The sequence below is a fragment of the Apus apus genome, chromosome 29, assembly GCF_020740795.1.
Source record: "Apus apus isolate bApuApu2 chromosome 29, bApuApu2.pri.cur, whole genome shotgun sequence".
NCBI classification, from domain to species: domain Eukaryota; kingdom Metazoa; phylum Chordata; class Aves; order Apodiformes; family Apodidae; genus Apus; species Apus apus.
In genome coordinates, this window is record NC_067310.1 from 1 (window position 1) to 18,195 (window position 18,195).

The 18,195-nt window shown below is 52.9% G+C and overlaps 1 protein-coding gene across 1 annotated transcript in view; it reads right to left on the reverse strand.

The window, feature by feature from the left end:
* Positions 1-6,896: 6,896 nt before the first annotated feature.
* The window catches only part of BRD4 (bromodomain containing 4), a 72,946-nt gene continuing 61,647 nt past the window's right edge, over positions 6,897-18,195 (reverse strand). Inside the window, 10 exon segments of the mRNA XM_051641578.1 lie at positions 6,897-7,306; positions 8,777-8,999; positions 10,240-10,451; positions 11,458-11,588; positions 12,592-12,658; positions 12,661-12,753; positions 12,971-13,083; positions 14,360-14,914; positions 15,651-16,020; positions 16,478-16,530. Of these exon segments, the coding sequence (XP_051497538.1) occupies positions 7,238-7,306; positions 8,777-8,999; positions 10,240-10,451; positions 11,458-11,588; positions 12,592-12,658; positions 12,661-12,753; positions 12,971-13,083; positions 14,360-14,914; positions 15,651-16,020; positions 16,478-16,530 (1,886 nt within the window). The 3' untranslated portion in view covers positions 6,897-7,237.

The window sequence follows — 18,195 nt, forward strand, 5'->3', positions numbered from 1 at the left end:
CCTCTCCAACTCCCTCCCCCCCGAATACCCCCTCCCCTCTTTCCCCCCAATTCCCCTCCCATCCACTCCTGCACCCCCAGTCCCCCCAGTCCTCCAGTCCCCCTCAGTCCCCCCAGTCCCTCCCCCCCAGCCCCCCCAGCCCCCCCACCTCCAGCCACAGGTCTCGCTGCTCCCCGAAGGTTCCATCCACCAGCCCGGGGGGGGGGCTGTCCCTCCTCCGCCACCAGAAGGTCGCTCGGGGGCCCCGGCGCAGCAGGACCCCCACCCCCCACAGCCCCCAGGCCACCCCCGCGGCCACCGCGGCCACCGCGACCCCCAGACGGACCAGGAGGCGGCGCAGGGCGAGTAACAGGCGCGTGGGGGCGAGTAACAGCCAGCAGGACAGCAGCATGGGGACACGGACACCTGGGGGGACACGGACACCTGGGGGACACGGACACCTGGGGGGACAGGGAGACCTGGGGGTCAGGGTGACACCTGGGGGAGCGGGTGACACCTGAGGGGACAGGGACACCTGGGGGGAGAGGGTGACACCTGGGGGGGGGTGTCACTGTGTCACCTGAGGGAGGAAATGGTGCCACCAGGTGAGGGCACCGCGATGGCTTCATCTCCGTGGTGGCCCTGTCCCCGAGGTGCCCCAGACCCGCGGTGGCCCCTGTGCCCCACGGGGGGCCCTGTCCCCACCCCCCATGTCACCAGGTGTCCCACGCACACGGTGGCCCCATTGTCCTCATTCCTGGGTGTTGTGTCACCAGGTGGGTGTCACCATCAGGGTGTGACTGTCACAGGATTGTCCTCCCACCAGCTCCCCCGGGGGGCCCCGGTGTCCCCAGGTGTCCTTGTCCCCCGTTGTCCCACCCCGGGGGGGTCCTGGCACCGGGGGCTCCACGTCACCAAGGGGGGGGCCTGTCCCCAGTCCTGGGGTGTCACGACATGGGGATGTCCCTGTCACCGGGGTGTCCACCACCAGAGTGTCCCTGTCACTGGGTGTCCCTGTTCCTGGGGTGTCACGACATGGGGGTGTCCCTGTCCCCGGGGGCACCCACGACCAGGGTGTCCCTGTCACCAGTGACCTTGGCTGCCACCACCCGGGGGTGTCCCTGGCACGGGGGTGTCCCACCCTAGAGGTGTCCCTGTCACCAGGGGTCTCTGTCACGGGGCTGTCCCGACATCCGCGTGTCCTGTCGCGGGGCTGTCGCGACACAGGAGCGTGTCCCTGTCACCAGGGGTGTCCCGACAGGGGGGTGTCCCTGTCACCGGGGGGGGGACCCATCCCGGGATGTCCTGTCTCCTCAGCGTCCCCATCCCCAACCCCGCCCCCCCCCCCCCGCCCCAGGCACCGGCGCTGTCGCGACATCAGCTTTTCCCGCCACCTCCCGCTCCCCGCCCCGCCCCGCCCCCACCACGCGCGGCGGCCACGCGGGGGGTCCCGGTCACGCGGGTCCCCCCGCCCCACGGGGGGTGCTCCCCCCCCCCCCGCTATCGCGATATGTCGCCCCCCCCCCCCCCCCCTCCCCGACCTTCTCGCGCCGCTTCCTCCGCTCCCCGGGCACGATCCGCGCGGCCCCGCCCCCCGCGCCCATTGGTCAGCGCGGGAACAGGGGGCGGGGCCGCGAGTGAGACAGCCAATGGGAGAGCGGGGGAAAGTCACGTGGGGAGGGGCCGGGCCCGCCCTTCTGGGCACTTTTTGGCCTTTTTTGGCCATTTCCTCCCTCGTTGTGTTTTGCCTTTTTTATTTTTTGGGTTCTACTTTTGTCTTTTTGGGGCCTTTTCCCCCTTTTTTGCCTTTCTTGCCTCTTTTGGCCTTTTTCCTCTTTTTTTGTCGGGTCTGTTTTTTTTTTTCCCAGCCCTTTTTTCCTTTATTTTTCCTTTTTTAACCTTTTAACCTTTGTTTTTTTGCCTTTTTTAACCCTCTATGCAGCTTCTAACCCATTTTTACTGGTTTAACCCATTTTATACCATTTTTTACCATTTTAAACATTTTTTTTACCATTTTAACAATTTTTTTTCAATTTTAAACCCATTTTTTTACATTTTTTAACCCATTTTTTTACCACTTTTACCATTATTACCTTATTTTTTACCATTTAAACCCCATATTTTACCATTTAAACCCCATCTTTTACCATTTCCCCCATTTTTTTACAATTTTAAACTGTTACTGTTATTTTTTTACTATTTAAAATCCATTTTTACTCCTTTTTTTTCAGAATTTTAAATCCATTAAAATTTTTAACCCCATTTTTTCTATTTTAAACTGACTTTTTCCATTTTACCCCATTTTTTTACCCCTTTATTTTGCCTTCTCTCCCCTCCCCCCCCTTTTTTTTTACCTTCTGCCCATTTTTAGTCCCTTTCTCCTTAATTTTTGGCTTTTTTAGCCTTTTTTCCCCATTCTTACACATTTATTCCCCTTCCCATGAGGGTCAATGGGGCCGTGACCCCCTCCTGCCCCGGGCCCCTCCCCCCATAATAATTATTTCAATTATTCCCTCCCCTAGAATATTTTCTATAATTTTAATAATTGGGTCATGGCTTGTTGATTATTTGGAATTATTTTGGATCTGGTGGATTTTCTTCTGCAGCCCTGGGACCCCCTGAAACAATATTAACTAATAATCATAATAAAAGTTAATAAATTATTATTAAAGCTTTATCATATAACTACAAAATACATTATATATTAAACATTATATATTTTATAATTACAAGATTTTAATTTTATACTGTATAATTTAAAGTTTTCATCTATAAACCTATAGTAATATTAATTTGTAATAATTCTTATTATTCTTAATATCTACCAATATGTTTAAATAATATATAATTATATACTAGATATAATTACATATAATTATAGTTTGTTATATTAATTATATGTTATATATGATCTATGCAATAGACAATTATGTGCAAATAATTATTAATCTAATGGAACGCCTATATTTTGTTAAAACCCTTCCATTAGCTTTTTGCACCTATAAATGTTCAGACTGAAACTTGGATTGAACAAAAACCTCTCCCCAGGGTGAATTATTAATTTAATTTATCTATTTTTTAATGACTTCATTTTGAAGCTTCGTCTTTTCCTAAGGGAGGATTTTCCCTTTCGCGTCTCGAGTTGAAACGGTTCAAACCAGGGACTTTCTGCCCCATTTCCCTTCTCAGACTTTTCTGATCCCTGAAATTTGTTTCCCTTTCAGTTTGAAAGAGGCACATGAACCTGGTTCTCCTGCCCTGGTGAGATCCCACCTGGAGTGCCCAGTTCTGGGCTCCCCAGTTCCCGAGGGACTGGGATTGACTGGAGAGTCCAGCTCAAGCTACAAGGATGATGGAACATCTGTCACAGGACGGGGATGTTTCCATCTCCAGTTCCCAACCATCCAACTCAGCAGCTTGTCCTGAGTCAACCCGTGGATCCAACCTCTCCAGGTCCCTCAGACCCTGGATCCAACCTCTCCAGGTCCCTCAGCCCCTGGATCCAACCTCTCCAGGTGGACAGGTTGTCCTCGTGACAACAAGCGATCCCTGGGACAGCAACGTGCCCTGGTAGCCGAGAGAGCCAATGGTGTCCTGGGATGTATGAACAGTGTGGCCAGCAGGCCAAGGGAGGTTTCTCCTCCCTCCCTGCTCTGCCCTGGCGAGACCACATCTGGAGTGCTGTGTCCAGTTCTGGGCTCCCCAGCTCCAGAGGGACAGGGACTGACTGGAGAGAGTCCAACGGAGGCTACGAGGATGATGAAGGGATCTGTCCATGAGGAAAGGCTGAGGGACCTGGGGCTGTTTAGTCTGGAGAGGAGAAGACTGAGAGAGGGCCTGACGAATGTCTATGAATGTCTGCAGGGTGGGTGTCAAGAATGGGCCAGTCTGTGTTCAGTGGTGCCTGTGACAGGACGAGGGGAAACGGCACCAAGGGACAACACAGGAAGTTCCACCTCAAGATGAGGAGAAACTTTGCACTGTGAGGGTGACAGAGCCCTGGGACAGGCTGCCCAGAGAGGCTGTGGAGCCTCCTTCCAAGACCCATCTGGGTACGTTCCTGTGTGACCTGCCCTGGGTGTTCCTGCTGCAGCAGGGGGGTGGACTCGATGATCTTCAGAGCTCCCTTCTGATCTTCTAGCTCCGTGATTCCATGATTCTATGAATTCTTCCAAATCAAAATCTCGATTTTCATGTTCAAATGTTGATGTTTCAAGGATCCAAACGTTTCCATTCCCATTTTTCCAGGTGGAATTTGAAAATGTCAGTTCCCAGGGGACCCCCTTCCCACCAAATGCTCCCCCCCAACCTCCCATTCCCCCCAAACTCCCATCTCCCCCCTCCTCCAGTTTTACCACCTCACCTGGAATTTTGCCCTTTTCACCAGGAAATGAGATTTCTCCCAATTTTTCCAAGGAAATTGAAATTTTCCCCAAAAAAAGAAATTTCCAAAGGAAAAATAATTTTTTTATCAAAGGAAACATGAAACTTCTCCACATTTTCCAAGGAAAAAATGAAATTTCCCTAATTTGCTAAGGAAAAAATGAAATTTCCTCAATTCTTCCAGGTAAAAATTAAATTTCCCTAATTTCTTCCACAGAAAAAAAAATTTCCTCCAATTTTCCAATAAAAAGTTGTATTTTCCCACATTTTGCAAGGAAAGATGGGATTTATCTTATTTTCCAAGGAAAAATGGAACTTCCCCAATTCTTCCAAGGAAAAATGATTTCACCCCAAATTTTCCAGGGAAAAATGAAATTTCCTCAAATTTTCCAAGAAAAAAAAAAATTACCTACATTTTGCAAAGAAAGATGGAATTTCTCTTATTTTCCAAGGAAAAGTGGAATTTCCCCAATTCTTCCAAGGAAAAAATGAATTTCCCCCCAAATTTTCCAGGGAAAAATGAAATTTCCCCAAATTTTCCAAGGAAAGATGGAATTTCTCTTATTTTCCAAGGAAAAATGGAATTTCCCCAATTCTTCCAAGGAAAACAAACTTTCCCCCTTTATTTGATCATTGCCACTTGAGCTGGTGGTGACCCCGGGGGGGTCGGGGTGCAATGGGCGACGCTCCCGGTGCCGCCCCCGCCTCCCTCCCCTCCCCCATCCCAGGGTCCCTCTCAGCCCCGCCCCCACCCTGGGAACTGGGCGGGGGGAGGGGGTGGAAGAAAATGGGGCAAAACCCATTTTTTAAAAAACCAAAAGAGCTGCTTTTATTCCATGATCGGCACAAACCCAACGGCGTTTGCACGGGAAGGGAGGAAAAAATTCCGAGCGACGACTCCGGAGGCTCCGGCCGGGATGAGGGAGTTTTTTTGGGGAGGGGGGGATGGATGGGGAAGGGGTTTTATGGCACCGAGGGGGAACAAAACCGATAAAATATTATAATAATAATATTAATAATAATAATAAAATTAGTGAAGGGGGGGAGGGGCGTCCGCCCCCCCCCCCACTGAAGAGACCCGGGAGATTGTGGTTTTTTTGCCATTTTGGAAAATGAAAAAAAATTGGGTTTTAATAAAAAAAATCGGTGGAAGGAAAGTGGGGAAGAGAGTAAAAAAAAATATAAAGGGATTTGGGTGGGGTTTTTTTGGGGGAAAGGGAGGAAATGGTGAAGGGTTGTTGGGGAGATGGATTTGGGGGGTGTTGTGAATAAGGTTGGGGGGGGGTTGTTCTTGGGTTGTGGGGGGGAGGGGGGAAAAAAGGGGGCAAAAATGGAAAAGGAAAGTGAAAAAAAGGGAAGAAGAAAAGAGGAGAAAAATAAGGAAAAAAGGGAAAGAAGGAAAAAAGAAAAAAGGAGGAAAATAAGGAAAAAGGCAAAGAAGAAGGAAAAAAGGGAAAGAAGAAAAAGGGAAGGAAAAAGGGATAAAAGGAGGAAAAGAAGAAAAAAAGGAGGAAAAAAGGAAAAAATAAAACAGGAAGGAAAAAAAAGGGAAAAAATAAAAAAGGAGAGAAAACAGGAAAAATAGGGAGGGGAAGAAGAAAAACTAAGGGAAAAAGGTAAACAAAAGACAGAAAAGGGAAAAAACTTAAAAAGGAGGAAAAAAAGATGAAAAAAGGAGGAAAACAAAAAAGTAGTAAAAAAGGAGGAATAAAAAAGAAAAACAGGGAAGGAGAAGAAGAAAAATGGAGGAAAAAAAGGGGAAAAAAAGGACAAAATGGGAAAAGAAGAAAAAAGGATGGAAGATTTAAAAAAAAGGAAAGAAAAAAGGAAGAAGTGAAATGAAGAAGAGGGAAAAAAGAGGAATAAAGGGAAAAAAAAAAGAAGGGGAGGAAGGAGAAAAAAGAGGAAAAATAATAAAGGACAGAGGGAGAAGAAAAGTGAGAAGAAAGATGAGAAGAAAAAGGGAAGAAGAGAAAAAAGGAGGGAAAAAGAGGGAAAATTGGGAAAGGAAAAAGGGAGGAAACGAAGAGGAAGAAAAAAGGGGGGAAGTTAGACGGAAAAAGGAGGGAAAAGGGGAAAGAAAAAAGGAAAAAAAGAGAATAAAGGGGAAAGAAAATGGGAGAAAAGAGAAAAAAGGGAGAAGAAAAAAGGGTGAAAAATGCAAAAGGAAAACAAAAAAGGGGGGACAAAATTGAGGAAAATTGTAAAAAATGGAGGGAGAAGGGAAAGTTCCCCCCCTCCCCCCATCCCCTTTTCCCAGCGATTCCCAGTTCTCCCGCCCGTCCCCAGCTTCCCCTTGGGAAGCACCACCTGGAAACCCCCAAATCAGTGGAAAATAAACCGAAAAAAAAACCCCTTCCCCCCAAAAAATCCCACCCAGTGAGGAAGAAGGAAGTGGGAAGGATGAGGAATTGGGGGGAGGGCACCTGCTCCTGGCGGATCCGCAGCCGGACGGAGGCGCCCGGCGCTGGGATCGGGTCGGGACGTTTGTGTTGGTTTTGGGGATGTGAAAAGAAGGAAAAACAAAGAATAAAAACATGGAAAAACCCCCGGGAATTCCGAGGAGGGGAGGCTGTGGGGGGGGTAAGGCCGAGGTGCTCCCGCCAATCCCGCCAGACCCATCCCGGAGAATCTTGGTTTATTTTTAACACTTTTCACGGAGAGTCCCAAGTTTGGTTGGTTTTGGTTTTTTTCCTTTTTTTTTTTTTTCCTTGTTTTTTTCTTTCTTTTTTTTTTTTTTTTGGCCGGGGGAGGGAGGAGAAAAAAAAAAAAAAAAAGGAATTTTTTGTCTTTTTTTGTCTTTTTTATGGTTTTTTTTTTGTGTGTTTTTTTTTTTTTTTTCCTTTTTCTGAAAGATTCGGGGCGGGAGGAGCCACTAGAAAAGGTTTTCCTCGAATATCGCCAGTAAATCGCTCTGGAAGTTCATGTCGATCGTTGCCGCCATCTGCAGGGGAGGGAGAGGAACGTCAAGAGGCTGATCCCGGGATCCTGAGCCATTCCCGGGATCTTTTCAGGCATTCCTAGGATTTTTTTTCCTCGTCCCTGCGGGTTTTTTGGCAACGCCAGAGTTTTTTTGGTGTTTCTGGGCTTTTTTTTGCTATCCCTGAGGATTTTCTGGCATTCCCAGAACTTTTTTTTGGCATCCCCAAGATGTTTTCCTGGCATTCCCAGGATTTTGTTGGTACTTCCAGATTTTTTTCCTGCATTCCTGAGACTTAGCTTCTTCAGGGATCTTCTGGAGTCATTAGGAATGTTTTTTTGCATCCCTGAGGATTTTTAGCATCCACAAAGTTTATTTTTTAGGTGCTTCTGGGCATTTTTACCATCCCTGAGGATTTCTGGGCATTCCCAGAACCTTTTTTGGTATTCCCAAGATGTTTTCTTGGCATTCCCAGGAATTTTTGGCATTCCCACAATTTTTTTCTGGAATTGTCAGGGATTTTTTTTTGCATCTCTCAAGTTTTAGGCATCCCCAGGGTTTATTTTTTGGGTGTTTCTTGGCATTTTTTGCCATCCCTGAGGATTTTTGGGTATTCCCAGAACTTTTTTTGGCATTCCTGGGGATTTTTTTTTGCATCTCCAGGGAATTTTTGGTGTCATCAGGGATTTTTTTGCCATCCCTGAGGATTTTTTTTGACATTCCTGGATATTTTTTTTTTGCATTCCTGGGATTTTTTTTTTAGCATCCTCAGGGATTTTCTAGAATTGTCAGGGATTTTTTTCAGCATCCCTGGGGATTTATTTTGGTGGCCACAGGGACTTTTGTGGCATTCCCAGGATCTTTTTCAACATTCCTGGGATTTTTTCCAGTATTCTCAGGATTTTTTTGGGTATTTCCAGGCTAGTTTTTTGCATCCTCAGGGATTTTTGGCATCTCTGAGAATTTTTTTTTAATTCCTGGGATTTTTTTCATCATTTCTGGGATTTTTTCAGCATTCCCAATGTATTTTTTTTGCCTTCCCCAGGCATGTTTTTACCCTCTCTATGGATATTTGACCTTGTCTGGGACATTTTTTTGGCAGCCTCAGGGATTCTTCAGCATCCCTAAGGCCTTTTTGCCATTTCTGAGATTATATTCTCTAGCATTCCCAGTAATTTTCCAGCATTCCCAATAATTTTTCCAGCACTCCCAGGATTTTCCCAGCACTCCCAGGAATTTTTTCCAGCATTCCCATTATTTTCCCCAGCATTTCAAAGATCTTCCCAGCACGCTCAGGACTTTTCCAGCATTCCCAAGGATTTTCCAGCATCCCCAGGACTTTTCCTGCATCCCCAGGATGTTCCCAGCATTCCTATGATTTTCCCCAGCATTCCTAGGATTTTTTTCCGCATTCCCAGGACTTTTCCCAGCATTCCCAGGCCATTTCTTGCCAGCCCCACTGGTGTTTTCCTGCCATCCCAGTTCCCCACTCACCGCTTCCCGGCGCCTCCGCTCCTGCTCCCGCTTCCGGGCCATTTCCCGCTGCTGATCCAACATGGACTGGGAGGACTGGGGCTGGGAACTCTGGGCCTGCGGCGCCGGCGCCGCCGACACCGACCCCGGTCCCGGTGGCTGCGGCTGCTGCTGCTCCTGGCGCCGCCGAACCTCCTCGTGCACCCGACGGGCCTGCTCCAGGGCCTCCTCATCCTCCCGGCTCCTGGAAAACACCGGGAGACACTGGTCAGGCCCTGGGACTCTTGGGTGACAGGAGCAGCTGGCGGTTGGGAATCACTAGTGGCTGGGGCAGGAGGTGGGATCGTGCCAGGGATTGGGTTGGAATGTGCCTGGGATTTGTGCCACAAGGTGGGACTGCTCTAGAGACTGGGCTGGAATTTGCCTTGGATTGGGCTGGGTTGTGCCATGAGGTGGGACTGTTCCAGGGACTGGGTTGGGTTCTGCCATGGATTGGCTCAGATTTGTGCCACGAGGTGGGACTGTGGATTGGGTTGGAATTTGCCCTGGACTGGATGGGATTTGTGCTGCAAAATGGGACTGTGCCATGGACTGTGCTGGACCACGAGGTGGGATCGTGCCACAGAATGGGTGGGATTGTGCCGTGAGCTGGGATCATGCCAGGGATTGGATCAGACTGTGCCATGAGACTGGATCAGTTCCACGCCATGAGATCGGATCCGTGCCAGGAGAGCACGGCCTGGATCAGATTGGTGCCAGGAGATGGGACCGTGGTGTGGATCAGATTGGTGTGGAATGTGCCACAGGACTGGATCACACCAGGGATGGGATGGGATGACACCAAGGACGGGATTGGATCACACCAGGGATGGGATGGGTGCCCAAGGAGGACACACACCCAGACCAGATTGTGCCATGGACATGTCCCCACACCCACGGCCAAGGTGACAACAGCCTGGAACAGCTTCATTGTGGTGGGGGTGGAGATGGTGACCGTGGTAAGAGGGGGTGGTGATGGTGTGATGGTGGGGGTGATGGTGGTGGTAGTTCTGGTGGTGGTGATGGTTGTGGTGTGGTGATAATGGTGATGATGGTGGCAACTGTAGTGGTTCTGGTGGTGGTGGTGACTGTGATGTGGTGATGCGATGATGGTTGTGGTGGTGATGTGATTGTGGTGGTGATGGTAGGGATATGGTGGTGGTGATGTGATGATGGTGATGGCTGTGGTGGTGATGGCTGTTGTTGGTGATAGCTGTGGTGGTATGCTTATAATGGTGATGAAGGTGGTGGGTGTGATGTGATGATTGTGGTCATGGTTGTGATTGTGATGGTTGTGGTGGTGGGGATGGTGACTTATTGGTGTTGGTTTTGGTGGTGTGGTTACAACGGTGGTGGTGGTGATGTAGTGATGGTTGTGGTGGTGCTGTGCTGGTGGTTGTAGCAGTGATGTGGTGGTGGTACTATGATGGTGGTGGTGGTCTCACCTCATCCTCTCCTGCTCCCGCCGCAGCCGCTCCTTCTCCCTCTCCACCTGCTCAGCCTGGGCCTTCAGCGCCTTCTCCCGCTCCTCCTTCTCCCGCGCCGCCCTCTTGAACTGCTCGAAGCTGTCGCTGGAGGACTTGGCCGTGGAGGAGGGAGTGGTGGGATGTTTCTGCACCAAGCTTGCCCAGGAGCCCATGTTCTTGATCTTCAAGTCCTAGGGAGAGCATGCGTGGGTCAGGGGAATCCACCCCACCACTGCCTGTGCCCGTGGCCCTCGTGGAAACCCCTCCATGTTCCAGGGCTGGAGGTGGCCAAGGAGGTGGTGGAGCTACCTGGGACACCAAGGCCAAGATGGTTTGGGCTGAAGGGACCTTTCAAGGTCATCCAGTCCTGACCCCCACCATAAGCAGGGACATCTCCAACCAGATCAGGTTTCTACAAGCCTTGTACAACCTGACCTCGAGCATTCCCAGGGATGGGACATCCACCACCTCACCCCAATTCTCCCCTAGGTCCACTCACCCGACCTTCTCCCAGGTGAAAGTCATTGCACCCTGTTCTCCAGGTCTTGGTCAAAAGTCTTTCTCCATCTTTCTTATATATGGAAAGGCCACAAGAAGGTCTCCTTGGAGCCTTCTCTGGGCTGGAGAACCCCAGCTCTCTCAGCTTGTCCTCATAGGACAGCTGCTTCAGCTCTTGGATCATCTTCATGGCCTCCTCTGGACCTGCTCCAATAGGTCCATGTCCTTGTCCTGAGGACCCCAGAGCTGCAGCATCACCTTCCCTGAACTGCTAGTCACCCTTCTTCTGATGCAGCCCAGGACAAGGTTGGCTTTCCAGGCTGTGAGCACTCCTTGTTGGCTCCTGACCAACCTTCCAACAACACCTTCAAGTCCTTCTCCATGGGGCTGCTGCTCCACCCCTTCACCCTCCAACCCAGGTGCAGGACCTTGCAGACCCTGTAGGACCATCAGGAGGTTCCTTCTGGACCTTCTCAGGTTCCTCTGGCAGGTGACTCCCATCTCTCAGCTTGGAGGAGGTCCCATCTCCACCTCTCCAACCTCCACCAAATGTTTTCTAAAGGGACATTTGGAGGTGGAACACACCAAATCTTGGCTGTACCCCAAGAGTTTGGTGACCAACACGGTCCTGCTCTGGTTTTGGAGGTTGAATTCCCAATTTCCAGAGGTTTTGTCCCACTTTTCCCTGGAGCTCGTTACCTTTTTTGGAGCGACGGGCGTTTTGGGCTCCTGTTTCTGCCGGTCCTTCTCCTGCCCTCCTGGTGGGGGGGGTGTCTGCTCTGGGGGTCTGATGACAGGACGTCCCCCCTCCATGGGCTTCATCTCCGTCCCTACAGACCAACAGTGCCAGTCAGAGGTTGGGGGGATCCCCCAGGAGCCACCAACATGGGGGTGATGGGGGGGTATGAGAGCCCCAACATGGGGGTGAGGGGGAAGTCCTGACCACCAAAATGGGGTGATGAGGGATCTGAGACACCAAAATGGAGGTCATGGGGGTCTGAGCCCCCAAACAGGGGTGATGAGGGGGGGTCTAAGATTCCAAAAAGAGAGTGATGGGGGGTCTGAGCAACCAAAATAGGGTGACAGGGAGGTCCTCAAACTCCAAAATGAGGGTGATGGGGGTATTGAGCCACCAAAATGAGGGTGATGGTGGGTCTTGATCACCGAAGTCGGGTTGATGGAGGTCTGAGACCACAAAATGAGGAGATGGGGGGGGCTTGAGAACCCACAGTGGGGGTCATGGGGGAGTCTGAGACACCAAAATAGGATGACGGGGGGGTCTGAGCCCCCAAAATAGCTGTGATGGGGTCTGAGCCACCAAAAGCATGGTGGTGGGGGGGTCTTAGCTATCAAAATGAGGGTAATGGGGGTCTGAGGTCCCAAAATGGGGTGATGGGGAGGTCATCAACACCAAAATGGGGTGATGGGGGGAGGGTTGAGATCTCAACATGGGGGTGATGGGAGTCCGAGATCCCAAGAATGGCAGCAATGGGGGAGCTCTGAGATCCCAAAATGGGGTGATGAGGGGTCTGAGGCCCCAAAACAGGGGTCATGTGGGGGTCAAAACCACCAAAATGGGGGTGATGGGGGGGTCTGAGGTCTCAAAACAGGGACCATGGGGGGTTTCAGGTCCCAAAACAGGGGTGATGGGGGGATCGGAGCCACCAAAATGGGGGTCATGGGGGTGTCTGAGGTCCCAAAACAGGGGTGATGGGGAGGTCAGAGCCACCACAACAGGGGTGATGGGATGTTTGAGGTCCCCAAACAGGGGTGATGGGGGCATCGTGACCACCGAACTGGGAGGCCCCCCGAGCCCCGGTGCCCCCCACTCACGCTGCGGGATGTGCGCGGGGGGCTTGATGCTCTCGGGGTGCTTGGGGGGGTCCTGCCGCAGGGGGGGGGGCTGAAGGTCTCGTTCCGGATGACGGGCGAGTGCATCTTCTCCTCCTTCACCACCAGGGGCTGCGCCTGGACCACGGAGGCGGCTCTGAGCTCCTGCCGCGGCAGAAACCCCGTCAGGGAAGGTCCCGACACGCCCCTTTCCCCTCATCCCACCCCCAAATTCCCGCTGCAAACCGTTGGCCAACGGGCCCTTGGGCTCCCGTGCTTCCCAAGGTGGTGGTGGTGGTGGTGATGGGCAAGATGCTGGTCCCCGTGGTGGGACCTCGTGGGTGGGTGGGTGGGGGGTTGGGGGCTCTGCTTTCCTTTTTACCTGTTTTTTTGGCTGGATTGTTTGTTGAGGTGGCGACTGGTGGACCAAGCCCTGGAACTGCGGCATCTGTGGGGAATGCATCATGAGAGGGGAAGGGGCTTCCCTCAAGTGACCTGGGAACAGTTTGGCAGCAGTCAGTTATCCGTCGTCACCACCAGCACGCCAGCCACCACCCCAACCAGCCACAACCCCCTCCTCCTGGCTCCAGCCTGGTGGCCCTGGGATGTCCCCAAGGGATCCCAGCCACCTCCTCCTGGGCCAGTAGCTCCCAACTGGGCACTGCCACAAGCCAACCCCAGGAGCAGAAGATGCTCCAAGGCTTTGTAGGGTGGTTTGGCCCATCTCGGTGATGCCCGCTTTTGGTGTCACCCCCATAATCTGAGCCCTTCTCCTTGTTCTCCTGAGACTCCAAGAACATTCCTGGCCATAAAACTGCTCCCCCGGGACACCTGAACACTGATGCTGCCCTGCCTGCAGCTCTCCCTGTCCAGAGCCACGAGGGCAGGACATGCTGGCTCCACCAGCAACAGGAGGTTTTTGGGAGCCATCAGGCTCCATCCCAACCATCGTGTCCAAACTCATCCTCTCGGGCAGGTCCAAGCTGCCTGTGGCAGCTCTGCAGGCAGGAGAAGCAGCGTCAAGTGCTGCCTCCCCTCACTTGGCTCCATCCCATAAAACCCATGCATTTTGTCCTGCCTACAGCCATGAGAATGACTCTGGGAGCAAAGACCCAACGGGTTCCAAACCGAGCCGTGTGGCCAAGCAAAGCAGGAGTGAGACCTCCAGGAACCATGGAGATTTTATGGGTGGTCTCAAAACCTGCTGGAGTTGTTCTCCATTGGGAATGTCAGTGGTGGCACCACCAAGCCCACTGTGGAGATCTGGGATCTTTCAAGCCAACCCTGAAGGCTGAGCCCGTGGCCATGTTATCCTGGCTGCTTCCTGTGGGATCCTCAAAAATTTGAGGTCCATGTTCCTCAAAGAATTTATATCCTTGAGATCCTCAAAGATCTGAGAATGTCAAGAGCCTCAAAACTCTGATCTTGAGCTCCTCAAGCACTTGAGATCCTCACGACCCTCAAGATCTGAGCTGGAGAGGCCCCTCAAGAATATGAGATCCCCAAAAACGTGAGCTCCTCAAGGCACCCCAAAACTTGGTATTGTTGAGTTCCTCAAAGATCTGAGAACGTCAAGACCCTCAAAACTCTGATCCTTGAGCTCCTCAAGCACTTGGGAGATCCTCACAACCCTAAGATCTGGACAAGGCCTGGCTGGGTGTTTCTGCCAGGCTCTAGCCCCACCAACAGGTGCCAGCGGACCCCGAGGGCCACGTGGACCTTTCCCCTGTCCCCCTCCTGGTAGGCGGCCTGGTCCCTGCCACCCGCTCACCGGTCGAGTAGGGGTCGGGCTTGTGGTGTCGCGGCGACGGGTGGTGCTGGATGACCTGCTGCGGCTTGGCCGGCGGCGGCGGCGGGGGCGGCTGCGGGGGCGGGTGTTGCTGCTGCTGCTGCTGCTGCTGCTGCTGGGGGGGCTGCGGGGGCAGGTGGGAGGGGAAGGGCAGGGGCTGCATGTGCAGCGACCGCGGCGGCGCCTGGTGCTGCAGCTGCTGCACCCCTGGGTGCGCCGGCGGCGGCAGCGGCGGCTGCGACTGGACCTTCACTGAAGGGAGAAGAGGAGTCTGCGGCTGCACCTTCTGCAGCTGCTGCAGGTAGAGCTGCATCTGGCTGGCGCTCAGAGGCAGGTTGTGGTGAGGAGGAGGAGGAGGAGGAGGAGGAGGTTCTTCGTCCTCCAGCAGGACTTGGGGAGGTTGGGGCAGGGGCGGCTGAGGGAGCAGGGGCTGCTGGCTGATGGCCGGAGAGACCGGTGGGCGCGAGGGCTTCGGCGGCAGCGCGGCCGCTCGGTTGCTGGGTCTGGAGGGCTGCTGAGGCAGAGCGTTGTGCAAAGCTGGGGAGAGAGGGAGGGACAGCCACGTGGTTAACAAGGACACAGCTGACAGGTCTGGGAGGTTCTCCTGCCCCTCTGCTCTGCCCTGGGCGGAACACATCTGGAGAAGTGGGTCCAGGTCTGGGCTCCCCAGGAGGACAAGGAGCTGCTGGAGAGGGGACAGCAAAGGCCACCAAGGGGCTGAGGGGACTGGAGCATCTGGCCCGTGAGGAAAGGCTGAGGGAGCTGGGGCTGCTGAGCTGGAGAGGAGGAGCCTGAGGGGGGGTCTCCTCAAGGCTGCTCCAGGTCTCCAGGGGGGTCAGGAGGGTGGGAGCAGGCTCTTCTCAGCAGTGTCCAGGCCCAGGACAAGGGGCCATGGGCAGCAGCTGGAACATGGGAAGTTCCAGCTCCCCAGGAGGAGGAACTTGTTGCCTGGGAGGGTGGCAGAGCCCTGGGCCAGGCTGCCCAGAGAGGCTGTGCAGTCTCCTGCTCTGGAGACATTCCCAGCCCGGCTGGTTCCTGTGGGATCTGCTGGAGGTGACCCTGCTCTCCAGGGGGTTGGATTGGATGATCTCCAGAGCTCCCTTCCCACCCCCATCACTCTGACTCTGTGAGATGGTGACACCAAGGACACCAGGAGTGGAGAACCTCCCCTCACCCACCCCCACGACCCCCAGGAGGAACAAACCCTCCACCCAACCCCACCCTCTTCCTCCCAGCTGGAGGACAGGGCTGGGAGAAGAAGCCAGAAGCTCACCTGGAGGAGACACCACGGCATGCTGGTTGAGGTGGGGAGGAGTGCTGTGCTCGGGGGGCTGGGGCAGGTGCGGCGGCAGCTCCGGCTGCGGGAGGTGCAGGATGGGCTGGGTGAAATGTGTCATGGTGTCGAACATGGTCCCCGGCAGCGGGTGCTCCAGGACGGGGACTTGCGTGGGGACGAAGGGTGGAGGAGAAGACTTGATGGGTGGAGGAGCTTGCTGGGGGACAGGGGGTGGAGGGGGCGGCGGGGGGGGCTGCTGGGGGGGCAGGGGCTGCTGCGGGGGCTGCGGCGGCGGCACCGGCGGCTGCGGCGCTGGCGGGGGCTGCGGCGGCTGCTGCTGCACCGGCTGGTGGTGGTGATGGTGATGCTGAGGGAGGAGAAAGGACATTCTGAGTTAGCACAGTATCTTCTCGGTCACCAAAAACAGCCTCGTGGTCACCATAAACAATCTTCCTGGTCACTAGAATGCCTTCCTGGTCACCAAAACACCCTCCAGGTCACAGACACACCCTCCAGGTCACCACAAACAACCTCTGTGGTCACCCAAACACCCTCAAGGTCACTAGTATACCCTCCTGGTCACCAAAACACCCTCCCAGGCAGAGAAACACCCTCCTGGTCACCAAAACACCTCCAGGTGTCCTCTCCAACAACATTCCCCAAACCAGGGCTGGCCTGGAACACCTTCCAAGCAAATCAATAGCCTCTTTGACCCAGCAAGAGGACTACCAACCCAAATGCCAGCAACAATGCTGCTGGCATTCCCAACCTCACTGGGGATTTGACCCCCACTTCAAGCGGGACGAGGACGTGGTGTCTCTTACCTTTTTTTGCTCTCGCCCCGAATGCCCTTTTTTCTTCAATTTTGGTGCCGTTTCTGCCAAAAAAACAGAAAAGGGGAGGGGGGGGAAAAAGAGCAAACATTAGTACCCCAGAGGTGCTGCTCTACCCCATCGCCCCTGCAAAACCCAATGACGCCGAATCGGCACCAACAACTGCAAAGGGGAAGGTTTTTAGGCAGGGATGGAGCTGGATTTCCCTGGGAAATCTCCTTGCTGGGGGTTTTCACCACCACGTTGTGACAAAAAGGAGGAGTAAATTGTGGCAAAACGGAGAAAATCGGCGCAAAGAGCCGCAGTCTTCGGGGTAGAACAGCCAAGGAAAGCTCAAGTGGACTCAGCTATCCCTGGAATGCCGCCTTGCTCTGGCGGGGAGATAAGGAGCAAGAAACTTGGCAGGAGGAATGAAAAAAACCCACAAGATCTCAAATATCCTGGCGAAGCAAACAGCAATTTTTCCACCCCCTTCTCCTCCCTAATCCCGAGGGTTGGGATTTCCCACCTTCCCACAGGATGAGCTCTCACACCTTCCTGCTCCCAAGAGATTTTTAGAGCATCGTCACTGAAAACAACTGATGGGAATTTGAGTCTAGGGCGAAGCTTTCCCAGGATCTCCTCCACAAATGGTGCCACAAAACAGCCAAGTAACAAAATACAACGCCCAAAATCACTCATCTAGCCCCAAAAATCCCTCGGCAGGGCCAGGGTGGGGGGGTGTGGAATTTTTGCCCTTCTTTGGCGCAGCATTCCGACGTGTCCGGCAAAATGTGATGGATAAAACACATGGTGACAAGTTTTTAGGGGGGGAAAAAAATCCCTTGATTCCCAGGGAGTACCTCCCAAATGGGATTTTCCCTGAAATCCCTCCAGAAATTAAATTATTTTCTTAATTTTCCTTAATCTCTGGGTTGTTTTTTTAATGCCAAGGCAACGCCGTGACCGGTATCGGCACCAGAGCGTTTCCAGACACCATGTGATGGGTTTGGCTGATCCAGAGGTGCCATTTTGCAGATTTTAAAGCTGATGTAGATCAAAAAGTTGACTTTTTGGGCAAAATATCAATGAAAAATGGTTTTGGGAGATGGGAAAACCCCAGTCCTGGGCACTCAGTTCCTGTTAATCTGCCTGCAAACTTTTGGTTTTAAAGAAAAGGGTTTCAGGGTAGAAAAGGTTTTTTGAGGCCATGTTTGATGATTCCTGAGGTTCCAGCCTGGATCTGGTGGATGATGGAAGAGCAGAAGGGAAGAGGAAGGTCACAGGTGACACCGACATTTGGAGATATGAAGAGCGAGGCAGGGATTGAAATGGTGGTGGGAGGTTGGGAAGAGGAGAGGTGGGATTTCTTGGAGCAGCACAATGCTGGGCTTGGGTCATCATGGATATGGATGGGCATCCATGGCTCTCTTGGGGTGGGCATCCAGGGATCTGGGACAGGTGCCCATGGATCCAGATGGGCATCCATGGATCTGGATGGGTGTCTGCAGATCCAGATGGGTGGCCCTGGCTCCAGCTGGAGATCCATGGCTTGAGATGGGTGGCTGCAGCTCCCGACAGGCATCCGTGGATTTGGATTGGCATCCATGGCTCCAGATGTGTGGCCATGGATCCAAATGAGCATCTGTGGCTCAAAGCAGGTATCCACTGATCCAGACAGGCATCCAAAGCTCCTGATAGGTGGCCATGGCTCTGGATGGGTGGCTATG